At 40.3% G+C, this 18,552-nt stretch overlaps 1 protein-coding gene across 1 annotated transcript in view; it reads left to right on the forward strand.

Moving 5' to 3' along the window:
• The window catches only part of FBLN1 (fibulin 1), a 125,292-nt gene that overhangs the window by 51,969 nt on the left and 54,771 nt on the right, over nucleotides 1-18,552 (forward strand). The window contains exons 8-15 of the mRNA XM_025213320.1: nucleotides 104-241; nucleotides 3,151-3,288; nucleotides 6,618-6,761; nucleotides 8,211-8,339; nucleotides 8,828-8,953; nucleotides 9,460-9,579; nucleotides 11,438-11,569; nucleotides 11,690-11,813. Coding sequence (XP_025069105.1) covers nucleotides 104-241; nucleotides 3,151-3,288; nucleotides 6,618-6,761; nucleotides 8,211-8,339; nucleotides 8,828-8,953; nucleotides 9,460-9,579; nucleotides 11,438-11,569; nucleotides 11,690-11,813 — 1,051 coding nt within the window. The remainder of the gene's footprint in view (nucleotides 1-103; nucleotides 242-3,150; nucleotides 3,289-6,617; nucleotides 6,762-8,210; nucleotides 8,340-8,827; nucleotides 8,954-9,459; nucleotides 9,580-11,437; nucleotides 11,570-11,689; nucleotides 11,814-18,552) is intronic.

Consider the following 18,552-nt stretch of genomic DNA (forward strand, 5'->3'; position numbering starts at 1 on the left):
GATATTTAAGGAACAGCACTGACTCTTAACCCTGTTTCTTCCCAGTGAATTCAAGCCTTTTGTATTGGCTGCTGTTTAATCTTTTCTACTCTGGTTATTTTAGATGTTAATGAGTGTATCACTGGGGCACACAACTGTGGGATTGGACAAACTTGCATCAATACCCTGGGATCCTTTCGCTGTCAGCGTGACACGAGCTGTGGAACTGGTTACGAATTGACTGATGAAAGTCTCTGCAAAGGTATGTCATAGGCTGTGAGCCTGGGTTAGATCATGAAACTGACCTTTACCAGAACAGAATCCTAAATAATTCATTGTACCCTGCTGTTCTTGTAGTTCTGTGGAAATATGTATAGGAGCTGCAGTTCCATAAAAGCTATGTTTATTATCTAGCACTTAGTGTGCTAGATCGTCTAATCATTAGTGTCTGAATCCTGATCAATTTTCCCCTTTTCTGCTAAAATTAGAAATCAATTGTCCCTTTATTTCACATAAACTTAATATGAGTTTATTGTTAATCAAATATATATCTTTATTATTATTTATAATGAAATAGTTACCAGGTTTGTACTTAGAACTGGCCTTAACTGAGCATATTTTACTAATTTACTAGGTAGCATTGAAGACCCTGAAAGATTTAAGAGCAAAAATAAGTTGCTCTTAAACAGTGTTTAAGAAATCTGAAAACATTTTTATTGGAACATTTTAAGTGAGCATGCATCACCCTAAATCATGGTTAATCAAAAATTTCAATGCAGTGATGAAAGTGGACTCTTAAGTGTCTGGATTCAAAAGGCAACAATTTAAAAATAACACTCCTTATTATGTTATCTTATTTTTATTGCTTAAGCTATTTGTCCTATTATATTAATCCTGCTAGCAGAAGTTGCTAGTTTACCAGCAGCCTAAACTATTAAAACAAAACAAACCCAAACCCCACAACCTCTCCTCCCCCCTTCTCCCTCCCCAAAATAACCCAAGCTTCGGAGTCAGTAATTTTGTAATTATTTCTTAAAACACATTTTTTCCAAGAATTCATATCAGTTTTTATGGTTTTTAATTCTTGTGGCTTTTATTTTGCTTATTTCTCAAGAAGTTTCCATATTTTTTTTGTTTTTTGAAAGTCTTGCGACTTTTTAACCTTATTTTTACTTCATGTAGGACTGCTTAATTAATAATTCTCTGGTCCTTTTCCTCTATTCATACTCCCAGACCAGATCTAATTTTTATGTAATCTAAATCCTTAGGTTTGCTAAAATTAATATATACTTATGAATATATATATTTATGAGCAACTATTTTTTTTCTTAATACTGCTTTGGGAAATAGCATGTGACACTTCCCTTCTTCACAGAAACATAACTGCTCAGCAAACCCAATGTGATATGGGTGGTTCCAATGTGAAAAATCCTTTTCTTTATGATTAAAAAATGTAAGCTACTGTACACACAGTACTTACAAAGCACTTGGAGTAGACCTCAATATGCTCCCTCTAAAGTCAATGGAAAATTTGTCATATGTTTTTGTAATCATCATGAGTAATCAAGTAGAAAATGTTCCACTTGATTTTCTACAGTATTAGAATTACATTGATTTTTATCCCTGTTAAGTACCTATGCATGCTACAGCCTATACGGTTAAAAAAGGCCTCACAGGTATTATTTAATGTGAGGAAAGCAGTTGTCATTGTTACATTTTCTGGATGAGAGAACTGAATCAGGACTTCATTGAAGTCATGTTACATCTATAGGAATAATTTTCTCAGCATTGATAGCATTTTAATTCTTTCTGCCCTCATCTGCATTTCCACAGAAGTGTAACATTTGCTTAGAAATTCCTGCTTTTTTAAATTGCTTCGAAGAGTGAGAAATATAGGGGCTGAAAACAGGCATCTTTAGTCTCAGTTTTTATTTGGGGAAAAATTCCCATTAAAGTCAATGATATGAATTATGATTTACAGTAAACCCTTTGTATACCACACTGGGAATGGAGAAGATCTATGAAGTGAGCATAAATTACATGTAATCACATTTTAAACTGGAGTGATATAAAGGGCAGGGGTGACTGGCGCCTCCTGAGTCTGGCGGGGGAGGGGCACAATTGGTGGGTGGGCCCAGGGAAGGGCCAAAGGCCCCATATCCCTCTGCGGCTTAGTGTCCACCCCCACCCCCCAACACACCGCCAGCCTACACGGCAAAAAAACTGCCCTATCCAAAGCAGTGCTCAGTCAGGGGCCAATCTCAGGTGGGGTATGTGCCCCCCCATGCCCCTTCTACCAGTTGCCTGTGTAAAGGGGCCTCTATATAACATGAAAATTAAGTACAGTGAGCTTACCCTAGGGCTCCTGCCAGACATGCAGGTAAAAGCACTATGGAATCTGATGGGCGAGCCCTACAGTTGTGCTTCCTGCCATGCCACACATGCATGGCAGGAAGCTGGGGGCCTCCTCAGCTGGGAGCCTCCTCAGCTGTCGGGGCTCCCAGCTGCGGAGGTACTTCTGCAGCTGGGAGCCCAGGTCAGCTAACAGGCCTCCCAACTGCAGGAGTGCAAGGTATGCCCCTGCACCTAGAAGCCCAGATCAGCAATGGGCTCCCAGTTGTGGGTCTGCATGGTATGTTCCCCTAGCTGGGAGCCTGGATCAGCTGATGGGGCTCCTAACCACAGGTGCACACCTGGCCTCGTGTTCAATTAATGGCATGATAGGAACCAGCCACCAAGTTTTTACACATTTTTGATTGAATATGTGAATGTTTGATTGAATGCCAGATCAAAATTTAAGATGTGATTAATTGGTTAATCTTGTCTTAAGTCTAACATTTGGTAGGGTGTCCTGAATTATGACATCAGGATACAGTTTCTGACTCAGCAGAGCATTTGGCCTTAGAAAATACTGCTTCAGACATTATAGCACTATTGCAGTAATTCGGGGCAAGACTGCAGAAAATGAAAGTCTGCTGCCTATTTCTGTAAGATTCAGTTAAAAACATTGGGCCAAAGTTATGCCCAATGCATCTGCATTGGAATGAATGGGGGTGCATCTGGGATGAATTTGGCCTATAGTTTTTAACTGTCTCTCTTTTATTAAATGTAATGAAAGCTTCTTTTTTCCTGTAAAACTCCTGCTAACAATCTTTTTTTGTGATATACCAGATATTGACGAATGTGAGACTGGTACTCATAACTGCCCCCCCGATTTTATCTGTCAGAATACTCCAGGATCTTTCCGTTGCCGCCCCAAGCTACAGTGCATGAATGGGTTTATACAAGATGCACTAGGCAACTGTATCGGTAAGAAAGACATTGTCATTTCAATAAATTCATAATTTTGCATGTAGGCCAAAAGGCTGTTTTACTAAGTCAGTTCTGAATCTCCTACTGCTGATGTACTTGCTGCTGTATTATAGCATTTTTTTGTTTCCACTGAAGGCAGGATTTTTTTTCCTTTTAGTGTAAGACTTTCAAAAGAAGTCATAGGTGTGTCCATTCCAAAGAGCAACAGTGCCATACTGTAATGCATCCTATTGTGTGAACAAGCTACCTTCCTAACTGGAGGTAAAGTTCAGGGCTGTGTGTGCCAATAATCACTTTTGAAAGGCAGTATCTAGTGTTGGACATGCAGCATGACACTGAAACAAGTCTATTACTATTTTCTGGGAGGCAGCACATACAGAACAAGTGTGGCATGTCTTAATAGAGCACTGTCTAGCAGCATATGTGAGCAATACATAGGCATGCACTAACAGACCTAAGTGTATCAGTTCCATTTTCAGTAGAAGAGTTGGGTACTTTGGAACCTATTTTCCTTTGGCTTTCAACAAATCTTGGGCTTCTAGGTGCTGAAACATTGTTGAAAATTTTAGCTGAAGTATTTTTTGGGTTTTATTTTGGTTTTACTTATGTTCCTCTAAAATAAGATTTTTAAAACTTCACTTTGGGGCCCTCTTTCTACACGTTACACTGTAGAGTTCTGAGTTGCCCGCCTGGTATTAAAATAGCCTTTATACCGGAATTCAGTTTTGCTGATATCTGCAAATGATGAATACTCAGCTATATAGAGCAGGCCTTAGTTTCCAAAGGCATCTGCCATTTATTTTTCAGTGATGAGAGAATTTTGTCTCTTCAAATTGTAAACCAGATAAAGAATTTAACCATGTGGTGTCATGATTATTAGAGCTAATTATAATTAACTATGGAGTGAGGCTTAATTTTAAAGACTGAATAGAAACTTGGGTTAGTATCTTGCCTCTTAGCTTACTTTGTAGACCCTAGAAATCCTAACAAATTATAATTACATTTGTGTGCATTTACGTGTATGCCCATGCATTTGTGTATGAAGAATCATTAGTTTTAAGCCAACTCTAAAGAGATTTGCCTGATGCGTCCTACAAATCTATCTGTCCTTCCCTTGACAAGCTGCTGCCAAGTCCCAAGTTACCTTTATATTACTCTGGCAGCATAACATGTTTTGGACTGGTGGAACTTGGTGAGCAACAGGAGTTGCCAACTCTTTCAATTGTCAGGCCCCCATTTTCCCATCACCCTCCCCTCCTTTACTGAAATCTGATACTTAAAACATTGACACTGAAAACAAAATGATTGCTAGTGCAAAATTGTACTCCATAAATAAAGGTCACTTAAGGTTGGTGGACAACCTTGCCTTTAAAAGCTAATCTCTGACACATGTAGGGTTAGATACTCAGATTGTACTTGGTGTGGCTGTGTTGACATCTTTGGACCTACACCAGTTTAACCAGCTGTGGATCTGGAGAGTTTTGAAACAGCTTAATGCATTGTGTTTTTGTTTGTGTTTTAACCTATGCATCACAATACTGCATTGCATTGTACTGTGGGAGAAAGAGAGGGTGGGAAGCTTCCCACCTTTTTAATATCTTCGTTTCTCCAAGGTGGAAATAGCCTTCACCTGATTTCTTTCTAGGATTAGGTGACAGGCTTTGTGGATGTGGGGAGAGCAGTGGATGTGATATATCTTGACTTTAGCGAGGCTTTTGGCACCGTCTTTCATGACATTCTCCTTAAATTAAGGAAATACAGACTAGAAGAAAATACTGTAATATGGATACAAAACTGGTTGAATCCTTGTGCTCTCAGTGAGTACTCATCAATATCTCAATGTGTAGGTTGGAGGAGGTATCAAGTGGGGTTCCCAGGGGTCTGTCCTGAGTTCAGTATTGTTCAATATATTCATCAGTGATTTGGGCAGTGGGCTGGAAATTATGCTTAGAAAATTTGTGGGTGACACCAAGTTGGGTAGAGTTGCAGACACTCCAGAGCATAGGATCTAGAAGGATCTGGATAAACTGGTGAAATAGTCTGCAAGCAATAAGATAAAATTCAACAAGGACAAATTCAAACTCCTACACTTGGAATCGAATAATTGAATCCATAAATAGACTGGGGAATGACTAGCTAGGCTGCAGTACTGCAGAGGACCATAAGATGAATAGGAACCAATAGCATTCTCTTGTTGTAAAAAAAGCCAACAGGATATTGGGCTGTATTAACAGGAATGTCACCAGCAAATTAAGGGACATGATTCTTCCACTCTATACAACACTAGGGAGGCCTCACCTGTGTCCAGTTTTGGGCTCCACACTTCAAGAAGGATGTGGGCAGATTTGAAAGAGTCTAGTCAAGAGTGACAAAATGGTAAGATACCTGGGAAGCATAACTTGGGAGGAAAGGCTGAAAGAAGTAGAATTATTTTGTTTGTAAAAGAGAAGCCTGAGGGGGGGATTTGATAACAGTCTTCAAGTAACTGAAAGGCAATTAGAGAGAGGATGAATTTGGGCTTTCTCTATAGCTGTATGGGACAGGATTAGGAGCAATGGCCTCAACGTGCAGTAGATGAAATTTAGGTTGAAGATTAAGAAATTGAGGGTGGTCAAGAATTGGAAAAGGCTACCTAGAGAAACTGTAGACCCTCCAACCCTAGACATTTTCAAGAGCCGGTTGAACAGATACCTGGCTGGCATGGTTTAGTCAGGCACAATCCTGCCTTGAGGAGAGGACTGTGCTAGACCTCCTCATGAGGTCCTTTCCATTCATACTTTCCTATGTTGCTTCTATCTGTAAGGGCTTGAATTGGGACCTGGCTAAAGTGCCTGCAGTGTTCTGTCTCCACAGGAAAGTAAGGTTTGTAGGGGTGGGACAGGGCATAATAGTATATATTATAGGGATGGCACATTTGACTTTTTCTTAGAGCAGCAGTAGCATGTATTTTTAGGAGGGCTTTACCAGTCTCACTCTTAGTCATCCTGACTTAAACCAGATACTGTGTTTTATGCCACTGCAGGTAAAAAGCAGTATTAGCACCTCCATTCTTCTCTTTCTGTGGATCAGCTTTTAGTTGCATCTTATTTAATTTGGGGGAACACTATTAAAAGTAAAAACAGGAGTAATGCATCCAACTCTTACTGATTTCCAGTAGAATTTGGTACCTACTTTTTTTTTTATCTTTGCAAAATTTCTTCAGTTTGCACAGCTAAATGGCTGCAAATGTCTCTTCAGTTTCCCAAGGGTACAGGAAGAACGTCTTGCCACGAAGCATCTGTAAAGTGAGGATTACTTTCATCACTTGAATTTTTGTATTGTTGTAGATATTAATGAGTGCCTCAGCACCAACATGCCATGTCCAGTTGGGCAGATATGCATTAACACTGATGGCTCATATACCTGCCAAAGGATCACACCAAACTGTGGGCGTGGTTATCACCTCAATGAGGATGGAATGAGATGTGTAGGTAAGCTATAGATACAGATCAAAACTGTTAAATGCATCAGGGAGAAGATGTTTACATTTTTACTTTTTAACTCAACCTTGTTGTTCTCAGCCTTCCATCCAAGCTTTTCTTCCATCTACTCCTATAGCTCTCTTTTGACCTTTATCTTCCTTCATGTTGCCCCTACAGGTGATGGTCTGTGAGCAATCTCTCATGCTTCCTTCTTTCAGTGATCCTTTCGAACTGTAGTCATATACTGGAATAATTCAGTATGAGTGAAATGCACCCTACTGGAGAGAACCAGCCCACTTGCTCCTGCAAAATGTCCTACTTGAGTGTTGCATAAGATATCAAAATAAGGTTTAAGGGAGTCTTATACAAGCCTTGTGCTAGTCTTTAGATTGGGGGTGAATGTAATCCTTAGATTGTAAAGGCAAGTACTTGTGTGTGCTCTAAACTTTAAAAAACCCATCGGGGCAGTTCTGAGATGGTGCGAACTATCGTAGCTTCAGTGATTTAGGTAATCTGGGGCCAATTCTACCAGGTTAAGAACTCTCCCATGGATACCTAATGAGGTATATAAAAATAATTCTATATAGCACTTCTTTCATATAATGTGCTGCCTTTTTTTGGTCCCTGACTCCCCCCCTCCCACTTTTATAACACGTATAGCAACATGGGGTTCAAGAGGTATCATGTGCTGTAAGAATACTTTACATGGAATTAACAGAGGCGTAAGAATGCAGCCAGCTGCTCAGGGAAGCTACAACACACTGGGGCAGCAGTAATTTCTGGCTGCTGCTGTGCACTGGCACAATTGTGTGGTTGAAGCAGCACCATTTTCCTGCTCATACCCCAAAGTTGGTGCCCAGGGCAGCTGCCCCATTTGCCCCACCCTAGTTCCACTACTGCTCATTAATTTAGATCCAGTTCTCTTTGAAGTGCAGTGGAGTTTTGCCATTGATTCTGAGGCACGCATGCAGTAGTGTTTCGCAGATACTAATGAATGAAGCCTCACAATTTATCTCTATGTGAAGCAGATAATTTTTTTTTGCAGGAGAGGGAGGCTGGTAGGCCTAAATTTTCAATTGACTGCATATTTTTGAATAGTCAAAGATTATAGAATTTTTACAAAAAACTACATTTTTTTTAGTTTTCTTGACAAAAATGTGATTTTTTTAAAGTTGTTTTTGACTCATTTCTTCATGGAAAATTTGTGCTTTTTCTGTGTATTATTTAGATCTATTGGCAGTTTTTCTTTTTTTTACAATTTTTGACCAATATTTGACCAGTCAACTAACCAAACTTTATTTGACTCATCATATACCAAACCCTAGTATTTTTACACTTATTTTATGGATGGGCAAGCTGAGGTAGGAAAAAAGGTCATACAAAGGCAATGCTTTACTCCCACTGCTTGAGACCATCTTTTCGCTCATTTCTCTCTCACTCTCTCTCTTTTCCCCTTAGATATAGATGAGTGCTCATCATCCAGCCAGCCATGTGGAGAAGGACATGTTTGTATAAATGCCCCTGGCAGTTACCGCTGTGACTGCAAATCAGGCTACTCATTTGATGCCATCAGTAGAACTTGTGTTGGTAAGTTGCATTCTCTGAAAAGATTGTTTCATAGCTTTAAATATATAAATAAATACCTAACTGTTTTATAAAAGCATCACTTTATTAGTTTTGTCACAAGGTTTCATCTGAACGTGCATGTTTTGCTGGAGTCCACCATGTATTAGAGTTGCTGATACTTCAAAGGAAACTGTATTTATATAAAGATCATAAGACAGTGTGTAGTTGTTTTTAGGGTGCTTTTACTCTGCATCTAAAGCAAAAACGTTCCTTTGGAAGAACACAGCAGTCTTCTTGTGTTTATATCTAATTCAATTACACACAATAACATGCTGAATATAAACCAGTGCTGCCTCTAAAGTAACATTCTGAGCACTTCATTCATTTTCCAGCATAAAATGGAAATCTAAAAAATGGAAATCAAATTTCTGTGACCAGAAACTCATTCACTGGAGTGCCCCCATAAAGGCAACTGGTACCAAAGTCTGTATCTATATTTATCATTGTAGACATCAATGAGTGCAGGCGCTACCCTGGACGTCTTTGTGCTCACAAATGTGAGAACACTCCTGGATCCTATTACTGCACCTGTACCATGGGCTTCAAACTTTCTATTGACAGCAGGTCATGTGAAGGTAAGGAGACAAATCTACATGGGCTAGCTAGCTGAAAACACTGTTCATTGTTTGTTATTTTTGCTCTTCCTGTTTGATTTCTCTGTTCTAGGCTTCAAGGGCTAAATTGTAATGGCTTAAGGGATTGTTTTCACTATAGTAATTTTCAAGGTGAAATATAAACAATGTCATCATAACCCCTCCTTTCCCCACATGGCTTTGTCCCTTCTAATGGCAACATCGCAGAGGGGCAGTGCTGTTATAGGAGATAATAAAACACAGTAGAATAACCCACTGCCACCCACCAACATGGAGATATTCAGACTTATGGTCACTTGTTGCCCACCTACTTAGTGACATAGCTGATAATGTATATTTTTGTGATAGTGATTCAAAGAAGACATCTGATTTTGGTCAATAGGAATGCTTTTTCCAAATTTATGACGCAATTTTGTAGAATTGAGGTTTATGTAAGCAGACCCTACTAGTAGAAAATTGGTTGAGCTGTATCAAATTTTATATTTCAGACTTAAATGAATGTGAGAGCAACCCCTGTAGTCAAGAGTGTGCCAACGTGTATGGTTCCTATCAGTGTTATTGCCGTCGGGGCTATCAGCTTAGTGATATAGATGGAATCACCTGTGAAGGTAAGAAATGTTTTAACTGAAAACTTCAATTTTTTTAAAGGTGGGAAGTGGACAATACTTTTATTTTTATTCACACAAAAACAAAAATGAGATGTCATCTCTATGGAACAGTTCCTTGTACCTGATTTAACACCAATACAAATAATATTTAATCATTTGGGTCTCGTAAGTTTTCTACACAATTAAAAACTATCTCCCATCCAGACCCCTTGAGATCAACTTGCAGGGTGTGAAGTCCTGAAAAAGTTTTGTTGTTTGAGCTGAAATATAGTTTGAGGCTTGTTTTAAATATTGGAAGTGCTTTTACTTGTAGCACTAACTAGCTTATATATTTTCATCAGCTGAGGATTCTGAAAAGCATCTAAGTACTTTTTTATACTTGACCTTTTGTGAAGCAAGCTTTGAGCACACACAAATACAGGCATTGCTTAAAGAATTATCCTAATGGGATAGGCTTGTCTAGTGGATAGTGACTGGACTGGGACCCCAGAAGCTTGAATTCTTTTCTTGGTTTGCTTCTGGCTTTCTGGGTGATCTTTCACAAGACACTGCCTCAGTTTTCCCATTTTGTAAAATATGAATGAAGCTACTGACTTCCTTTGTCCTCAGACTATAAGGTCTAGAGATGAGGAGTTGTACATTAAAAGTCATTCATCATCATTGTTATCTGCTTTCATGGCAAAGCTGAATTTCTGGTTTTGTTGGTCATGGACAGGTGTTCATTTCTACCACTGTAAATTTCTAGGAAATTTGCAGCACTAGAAATCTTCCTAAGAGAGGGCTCATACAGGTGTTCTAGCTTGCAGATGCCCTCTCTCCCCTGCTTCCCATGCCTTCCCCAGACTGGAGTCCCCACAGAGACTCCTCCCTATCACAGAGGAGTCAAGCATACAGCTGTTTATTCTAGCAAGAAAAACACTCTCACAGGGGAGATCTTCCAGGTGTCAGCCTAGAACATCTTTCTCCCAAATGGGGCATGATTCTTCTGGGAGAAACTGAATTAACACCTGCATGCTAGCAATTTCTTCTGGAAGAGCAGCAGTCCTCCCAGTAGAAGTGTAATGCCTGTATGCAATGGCCCTTGTGCCCTGTAATAATTTTGTACTCTGATCACTACAAGACTTTTTTGCACAGTTCTGCCAGCAGACAGCAACAGCTACAGGGAAGCTACCAATGTACATGTACACTGATGTGGCTACTGGTGGCTCCATTACAACAACTTTGCCAGCAGGAAGGCACCAGTTGAGAGCCCAGGCACATCTACACATGTCTTCTATCAGCTTCCAGGTGGTGGCAGAATCCTCTCACTCAGATAGTAAGTGAAAGAAGGGGTTCTATTGCTCTAGTGGAGCTGTTGATGTGGATCAGCGTTTTTTAGACTCAAGGCACCCCTCAGAAAATGCCACCTCTTAGTTTTCACTAGGTGTTTGACTATGGAGAAATAATAAAGCAGTTCTGTTGCAACAAACTCAGAAAGACTACAACAGGTCATAATAGTTTTCACACTTTTAATTCCTATTTGAAATTTCTGGGTTTACCTTGTGAATTGTGTAGGTATTTGCACACCTAACATTGCTAATATTGCATGGCACCTTGCAACACCCTTAAAAGGATCTCATGGCACCCTGGTTGAAAATCACTGGTGGAGATTCACTCCCAGTTCTGCTGATGGGTTCCTGCCAGTAAAGAGACCTATGGTTATTCCCTTTTATTGGCTCATGCCATCTTCATCCAATGGTCTGTGACAATCTACTTATCTACATCACCAAATTGTTTACAATTGTTTAATTATCTACAGCACCAATTGCTGCTTCATCCTAAGGTGAACTATTTAAACATGGTGAAGTTTTTTTTCCAGATATTGATGAATGCGCTTTACCTACTGGAGGGCACATTTGTTCTTATCGATGTGTTAATGTTCCTGTCAGCTTTCAGTGCCCCTGCCCCTCTACCGGGTACAGATTGGCACCTAATGCACGAAACTGCCAAGGTATGTTTCATAACTGTGCAGAAATGTCTGGTTAGATCATCATATTACCTGGAACCTAATTTGAGATTTACTGTCTGAGACCTGCATGTGCTTAATCCTTTTATTTCTTCCATTTGACAGATATCGATGAATGTGCTGCAGAAACACACAATTGCTCATTCAATGAGACCTGCTTTAACATCCAGGGTGGTTTTCATTGTCTCTCTTTGCAGTGTCCAGAAAACTATCGCAAATCGGGAGATACGTAAGTACTCTTTGTTTCCTTGAAGAACTACTTGACAGGCACATGTCCTCCCTGACCTTAAGGCAAGGTTGATTAGATGGTTGGTGGATCCTGGCAGTGACCTGCCCATGCACTTGTACACATGCACAAAAATAAATGGACAAAGCAGGATCTTGGTTTATGCATTAGACCTGGTTTATGCATTAGACCTAAGATGTGCAAAATTTTCCACCATTGTTTATATCATTTGAGTTTCATGACTTTTAAAAAGCTTAGGAGCCCTATTGCAGATAGTTTGTTGGCAGCTGCTGGCTCTTGTCATGTTACCCTTCTCATAGAAGATATAATCAGCATAGGGCCTAAAATACCAGGTCAACCAGCAACTCATTTACAGGGGGTGAAATAGTGCTAGTAATGGGGAGAAATCTTTGCTTATGTCTGCTTCAGAGCCAGACTCACTTTTTCCCCTTCAACTGATTTGTCAGCCCAATATTTACGAGAGTTTATCTGAAGAGTGTGTGGCATCTGTACAACTTTTCCAAGTGTATCTGCACTGGCAAGTTTAAATTGTCAGCTAGGGAATAAAGCTGACATGCTACAGTGCTCACAAATCTGTTATCCCCTTACTCAATCAATGTGAAGATGTATTCCTATACACACATGATCTCAGATAAGATTAAGCACTCTGTATCCCATGTATATAATGGAGCTATCTGCCACACAGGGGTTTTGCAAAGAATAATTAGTTAATATTTGCACTGAAGTCTGAAGAAGGAAAATGCAATAAAAAAGACATGACAGGTGATTTTTGTCATGATCGGATTGTTGTTGAGGGAATTTCACAGAATTAAAACGTTTATAAAATAGACATTTGCTAATATCCTTTGATGTGTCATCAGTAATTAAATTCAAATAGCACTTGTCAAATAATAAAAAGCTGTGATACAGATACTTAGCTACTTTTTAAGTTTGCTCATTCATTTATATCCTGAGGTGTTCATTATGAAAATGTAGATTATAAATATACCATAAAATTGCTCATTATATCATTGCTTAGGATACATTTCCTTCCCTGAGGCTTAATTTTGTCTTTATCTATCTGCTAAGATAACAAGATAGTAGAAAGTATTGAATAGGGAGGGATAACCCACTTGGAACAATATGCATCATTGCCAGTGCAGCAAGCCCTTGAATGGGTGGAACAAGGAAGACAGAGCTCCTTGTTTGCCTCCTCTCAAACCTTTTTAAAGGCCTGCTGCGGTTTGGCCCTTTAGCAATGAAAAGTGGCATGAAAATGTTCTCTCCATTGTGCAAATTAGACTCTTAAGAACCCTTCTTTTTCTGACTAGCCTGTAATCTTAGTGCTTTTTTTCCAGGAGTATTCAAGAGTTACTGCAACTTTACCCACTGAATTTACCTTGCCAAATACTTTTCAGGTTTCTAAACAGTGTAAGGATTAGGCTGTCTGTATGTGACACAAGTCAAACATCTGTTATCACTGAGCCAAAAAAAATATCAGAAAAGATAAGGACATAGTTCTGGCTATGTATCAGAAATCTATGCTAGATCAAGGCAGAACTTGGAAATATTCTTATAGTCGGTGCCAGATGTCTATTAATAAGGTTTCCTGTTACTTCTCAGTTTTTAATTGCGTACAACTTTCATCTGTGTGATGGAACCACTGGCCCAGAGGCTCAGGCAAGATCCCAGGATCAGTGGAGTGCAGATCCCTAGGGGAAGTGGGACAGATGTGAAAGTCCTGGCCTACATGGATGACCTCAAGATCCTGTGCAGGGACAAGGACCTAGTGGAAAGAGTTCTGTACCATACCTAGGTATATGGTGTGGCGGCAGGGGCTAAGCTCAATGTGGGCAAGAGCTCCTGCCTGGTACTGGGCAAGCTAGGAGACTGGGGAGAGGGGGTGTCTCCATCTCCCATAAGGGGGTAAAGATCCTTTGGGGTGGAGTTCAACCCAGAGCTGAAAAGGCAGAAAGCATGGGAGAAGACCAAGCCAAGGTCAAATAGAAACTGGGACTGTGGAACATGTGTCGCCTGTTAATGGGGGACACATGGCGCTCCTGAGAGTGGTGCTGCTACCAGTACACTGCACTGGTCTTCCTCCGTTATGGCAGACTGCTTATGACTGAGGCTGTGTAGAAGGAGATAGGAGATGGAATGGAAGGGAAAGCAGAAACAGCAAACATTTCAGACATGGAGGTAGGAGTGGGGAAGAAAAAGACACCCTAGAGACAGCAGAAGTGGAGATGGAGCAAGAGAGAGAGAGCCAGAGAGACAGACTGGGAAAAGAAAGAATGCAGGGGCTGATGACCAAGAAGAAAAGCCTGATAATGAGGGAGGTGAGTCAGAGGAAGAGCCAGAGAGCAGTTTCCTGCTGCTAACACCTCTGGGCTTCAGCCCAGAGTGGAGATCAAAAGGTGGGAAGCGGTGGAGAAGCGGTAATATGCAAAAATGACCCAGCAGCTTGCAAAGGCTACCGGAATGCAAGTGAGGAAGAGGGAAGATTCAACCACTTTGAGCAGTAGCACAGATGAAAGATACAGGTGCACTCAGCAAAAAACAAGCATGGATGAACCTTAAAAGGAGAGGTGCATTCATTTTAAAACAGGCATAAACAGCATTGACAATAGCTTTGCTTAACATCAAGGTATCTTAACAAGGAAAAGATGGGAACAAATTCAACCAGTGTTAAACCAATTAAGACAGATATACTCTGCCAACAAGAATGTGGTATACCAGGTGAGAGGGATAATAAATACTTTGAGAAAAGTGATCTGGAAGTTTGCAAAGGCTATACCTTTGAGAAAAGGTGGAGATGGAGACCATCCTGGTGACGAGGGGCAAATGGGGACACAGCAACAGGGGTAGCAATATTATTCAAGAACCCAGAGCAAAAAGCAAAGCAGCTAAGAAGAAGTCATCAGTGGCCAGTTGCAACAAATGATACTAATAGTCAGGGGAACAGAATTAGAAATTTCCAGTGTATGTGCACCACCAGAGAGGGAAGGAAGGAATGTACTGTTTAGAAAGCTAGCGGTTTACATGGTTGAAGGGAGACCACACATAACAGAGATTTCAATTGTATAATTGAAGTGGATGACAGAACAGGAGAAAAAAGAAATGGAGTTTTAGAGAGTGGTCATCCATACGGTTGACCAATATAATAAAAGAAGAGTTGCTAAGAGATGTGTGAGCAGGGGAGATGGTTTTCACTAGAACAGATTCCAGTGGAAAGAAACAATCAAGAATTAACTTTTTAGTTGTATCAAAAGAAATAGGGATAAGGAAGAAAGAAACTGCATGTGGCCTTTAGTGATTACCACATGCTGAAGATGGAAATGAGTCTTAGTAAAAGCCCCATGAGAGGGAAGGTACTGCGAAAGTTAAATGTGTAGTTGTTACAAGATGAAGAGATATGTCAAGCGTACATGAGACAGTATGAGGGATGATGAACACTGAAGAAATATTTTAGGAGTACCAGAAAATGGTGGATAATTGTGAAGAACAGAATGGGAGAATTTTTCAGGAAGGAAGGCTGAAGAAGCACGGGGAAAAGAAACAGAGCTAAGAGCTGCAAAGAAAGAGACAGGAGTTGCTAAAGAAAGGAAGACAGGTACAAGAAGAGCCAGAAGGAACAAGGTAAGAGTTAGAAACCTGGTTTACAAGAAAGATGAGGGAGAAAATGTTCTCAGCACAAGCACTCTGGGTGGGAGAAAGCAAAGAGAGGTCCCGATACTGTTTGACCAGAATGAAGGCAGCAAAAGGAGAGCTTAAACTAGTACAGGACAAAGGTGGTGCCTGGGTGGAAAAGCAGGAGTAAGTGTTGGAAGCAACAAGAAGATTTTACAAAGAGCTATACCAGAAGAAGGAAGCAGACGGGAAGAAGATGAAGGATTTCTTGGAAGAGACTGAAGAGAAAGTAGAGGAAGCAAAGAAGATGGAAGAATAGATAAGTTTAATGGAAATGGAGGAGTGTTTAGAAACTTTTAAAAGAGGGAAATCACCAGGAGCAGACAGACTGTGTATAGAATTTTACGTGAAGTTTTGGGTATGGATATAGTGAAAGTGTTCAAGTAAATGGTGGACACAAGAAAAGCAGAGAAAGATTTTACAAGAGACATTGTGATCTTACTCTTCAAGAAAGGGGAGAAGGAACTCATGAAAAAACTGGATACCGATTATGCTCCATAATATGAACTATAAGTTAATGGCCAAGACACTAGCTTTGCGGATGAGGAAAAACCTCAAGATCACACATGAAGACCATGTGATATGTGAAGTACCAGGTAGAAGAATCTCCAAACCAATCAAAGTAATCAGAGATACTGTCCCAATCCAAGAAACGAAAACAAACAGAGTTATAGCAGAGTGGATCATGATTACATATTCGAGGTACTAGGAGAAATGATGTTCCCAGAGAAATGTATACGTTTAATAAAGTTATTTTATAGACAAGCGGAAAGTCAAGTCCAAATTAACGGGCACATGAGTGGGGCCTCCAAAGCCACATGGGGGTGAGCCAAGGGTGCCCCCTGTTGTCACTACTATTTATGTGTGGCATGGAACCATTAGTACAAATAATAAGAAAGGACAAGGTCATAGGTGAAGTAAAGATACCGGAAGGGAGTGAGGTAAAATGCATACTATACATGGATGATTTAAATGCAGTATTTAGACTTTTGATGGACAGGGTGCTAAAGCATACATCAGAGTATGGAGAAGAGATGGGGCTAAATTAAATAAATCAAAAAGCACAATAATGGGAGTGGGAAACTGGAGGGACTTGGTGAAGTGGGGCCTTCAAATAAGAGAGAAAGAAATCAGAATGCTAAGGACCCCAATAAATGCTGAAGTGAGAGGTTAGCATGGGAAAAGGTGACAGCAAGGCTATGGCAAATCCTTTGGTTATGGTCCAGAAAGACACTGTCCTTTTCCAGAAAAGTGGTGACAGTTAAGGCTGTGCTACTGCCAATTATTCTATATACAGGAAATGTATTCCCACTAACACGGCAGCAGATGATAAAAGTACAGAGGAAAATGTGCATGTTCTTCTGGAATGCTAAAAGAGAAAGGTTGGCTAGACCTGAATTGTACAAAGCAAGAAAGATGGTGACATGGGGCTCCCAGACTTGGGATTGTTTGCCTACACAGAATATGTAAGTGCAGTATGCAAGGTGGTAATGGAGGGAGAGGGGAGAGCAGCGTTTATCACCTCCTTTCACGCAGCTGCAAATTTGAGGAAATGGGGAGTATATCAGAGCTTTCTGAAGAGTCCACAGAAATGGCAACCTGCATTTCATTGCATCAAAATGGAAGGATTCAGGCAGAGGTATAAAATAGGAAACATTGGGCTGGAGGTCCTGAAGGATCGTAAGAAATGGTTTAAAGCAGTAAGGGAGAGAGACAGGATGGTGTCAGTGGGAAACGTCACAGAAGGACAAATGAAGGTGTGGGGAGCAGTGGTGGGTAAACAACTAAAAGGTGAACATGCTGACATAGTGTGCATAGTTGTATGAAATATCTTACCTGTGAGAGAAGCGCAACACAGATGGGGCTTGACAAACTCATCATGGTGCCCAAGGGAGAATTGCAGGGAAGAAGAAACAATGGGATATGTGTTTTGGGAATGTACATATGCAAAATAGGTGTGGGAAAGGGTCTGCTGCTTTCTGAGTGTTACTAAAATAAATCTGTCATTAATGCAGGTGATAGTGCTATATGGACTCATACCATAGGGACTGGAAGAAACATTATTAAGGACTTTATTAGCATGTGTTAAAACTAATTTATGGAAAGTAAGAAACCTCTTGGTGTTTAAGGGGTTGACTTTCACTGAAAGAGAGTGCCTGAAGCTGGGGCTACATGAATGAACTGAAATACTACATCTTTTGGGACAAGGAAGAGATTAGAGAGGAAGAGGCAGAGGAGAAGTGGAGGAAAAAGGACTGGACACTTTGTTGTTTCACTAAACCAACAGAGAGGACTGATGGGAGGGGCAGAAAGTTTCAGGTAGTTACTGAGGTAACATTTTTTTTCATGGGGTTCTGTATGAAGAAGTAAGGGTTTAGTTTTTGTGGGAAGTTGGTGTATGTTGTTTAAGTGTTTAGCATGTAGCTTCACTTTTGATATGTAGTTGTTTCTGTGCTGTGAAGTCTTGGTAAAACAAGGATGCTCAATAAGTGTAGGGTGAAAAATGTGTTTTTAATAAAATTTGTAAAAAAATTTAAAAAAAAGAAAGAAAAGATCCCCATCAATATGTTTACCTTATATAGTCCATGTGTTTTATAGTCATGCTCCTTTTGACCAAATGCATGGAACACAGACTCATCATTATGAACACCCTGTTCCACCAGAAAAATAGGCACAAGACATCATGGCAACACCTTCAATTCAAGCATCGGCACTTGATAGACTACATCAGTGTTCATGCCCAGGATCACAAAGATGCCCGCATTATCCGAGGTATGCTGAGAGCTGACAATTGCTGGACCAATCACTGACTCATCCACTCAGTTATATCATTCAAACGGGCCCCCAAACGACGGCTGCAACAAAAGCAATGCCAATGGAAGATCAACGTTGAAGGGCTCAGGGACCCAATTAAGTGAGACCTCTTCCATCAGTGCCTCAATGAAAAACTGGTGAATTCTAATCAACAACAATGGGAGAATGTTAGCAGTGCTTGGGGTACCCTGTCGTCAGTGCCTGCGAAGAGACACTTGGATTCTCTACAAGGAAACAC

Source organism: Alligator sinensis, unplaced genomic scaffold (genome assembly GCF_000455745.1).
Source record: "Alligator sinensis unplaced genomic scaffold, ASM45574v1 scaffold806_1, whole genome shotgun sequence".
In the NCBI taxonomy this organism is placed as follows: Eukaryota; Metazoa; Chordata; order Crocodylia; family Alligatoridae; genus Alligator; species Alligator sinensis.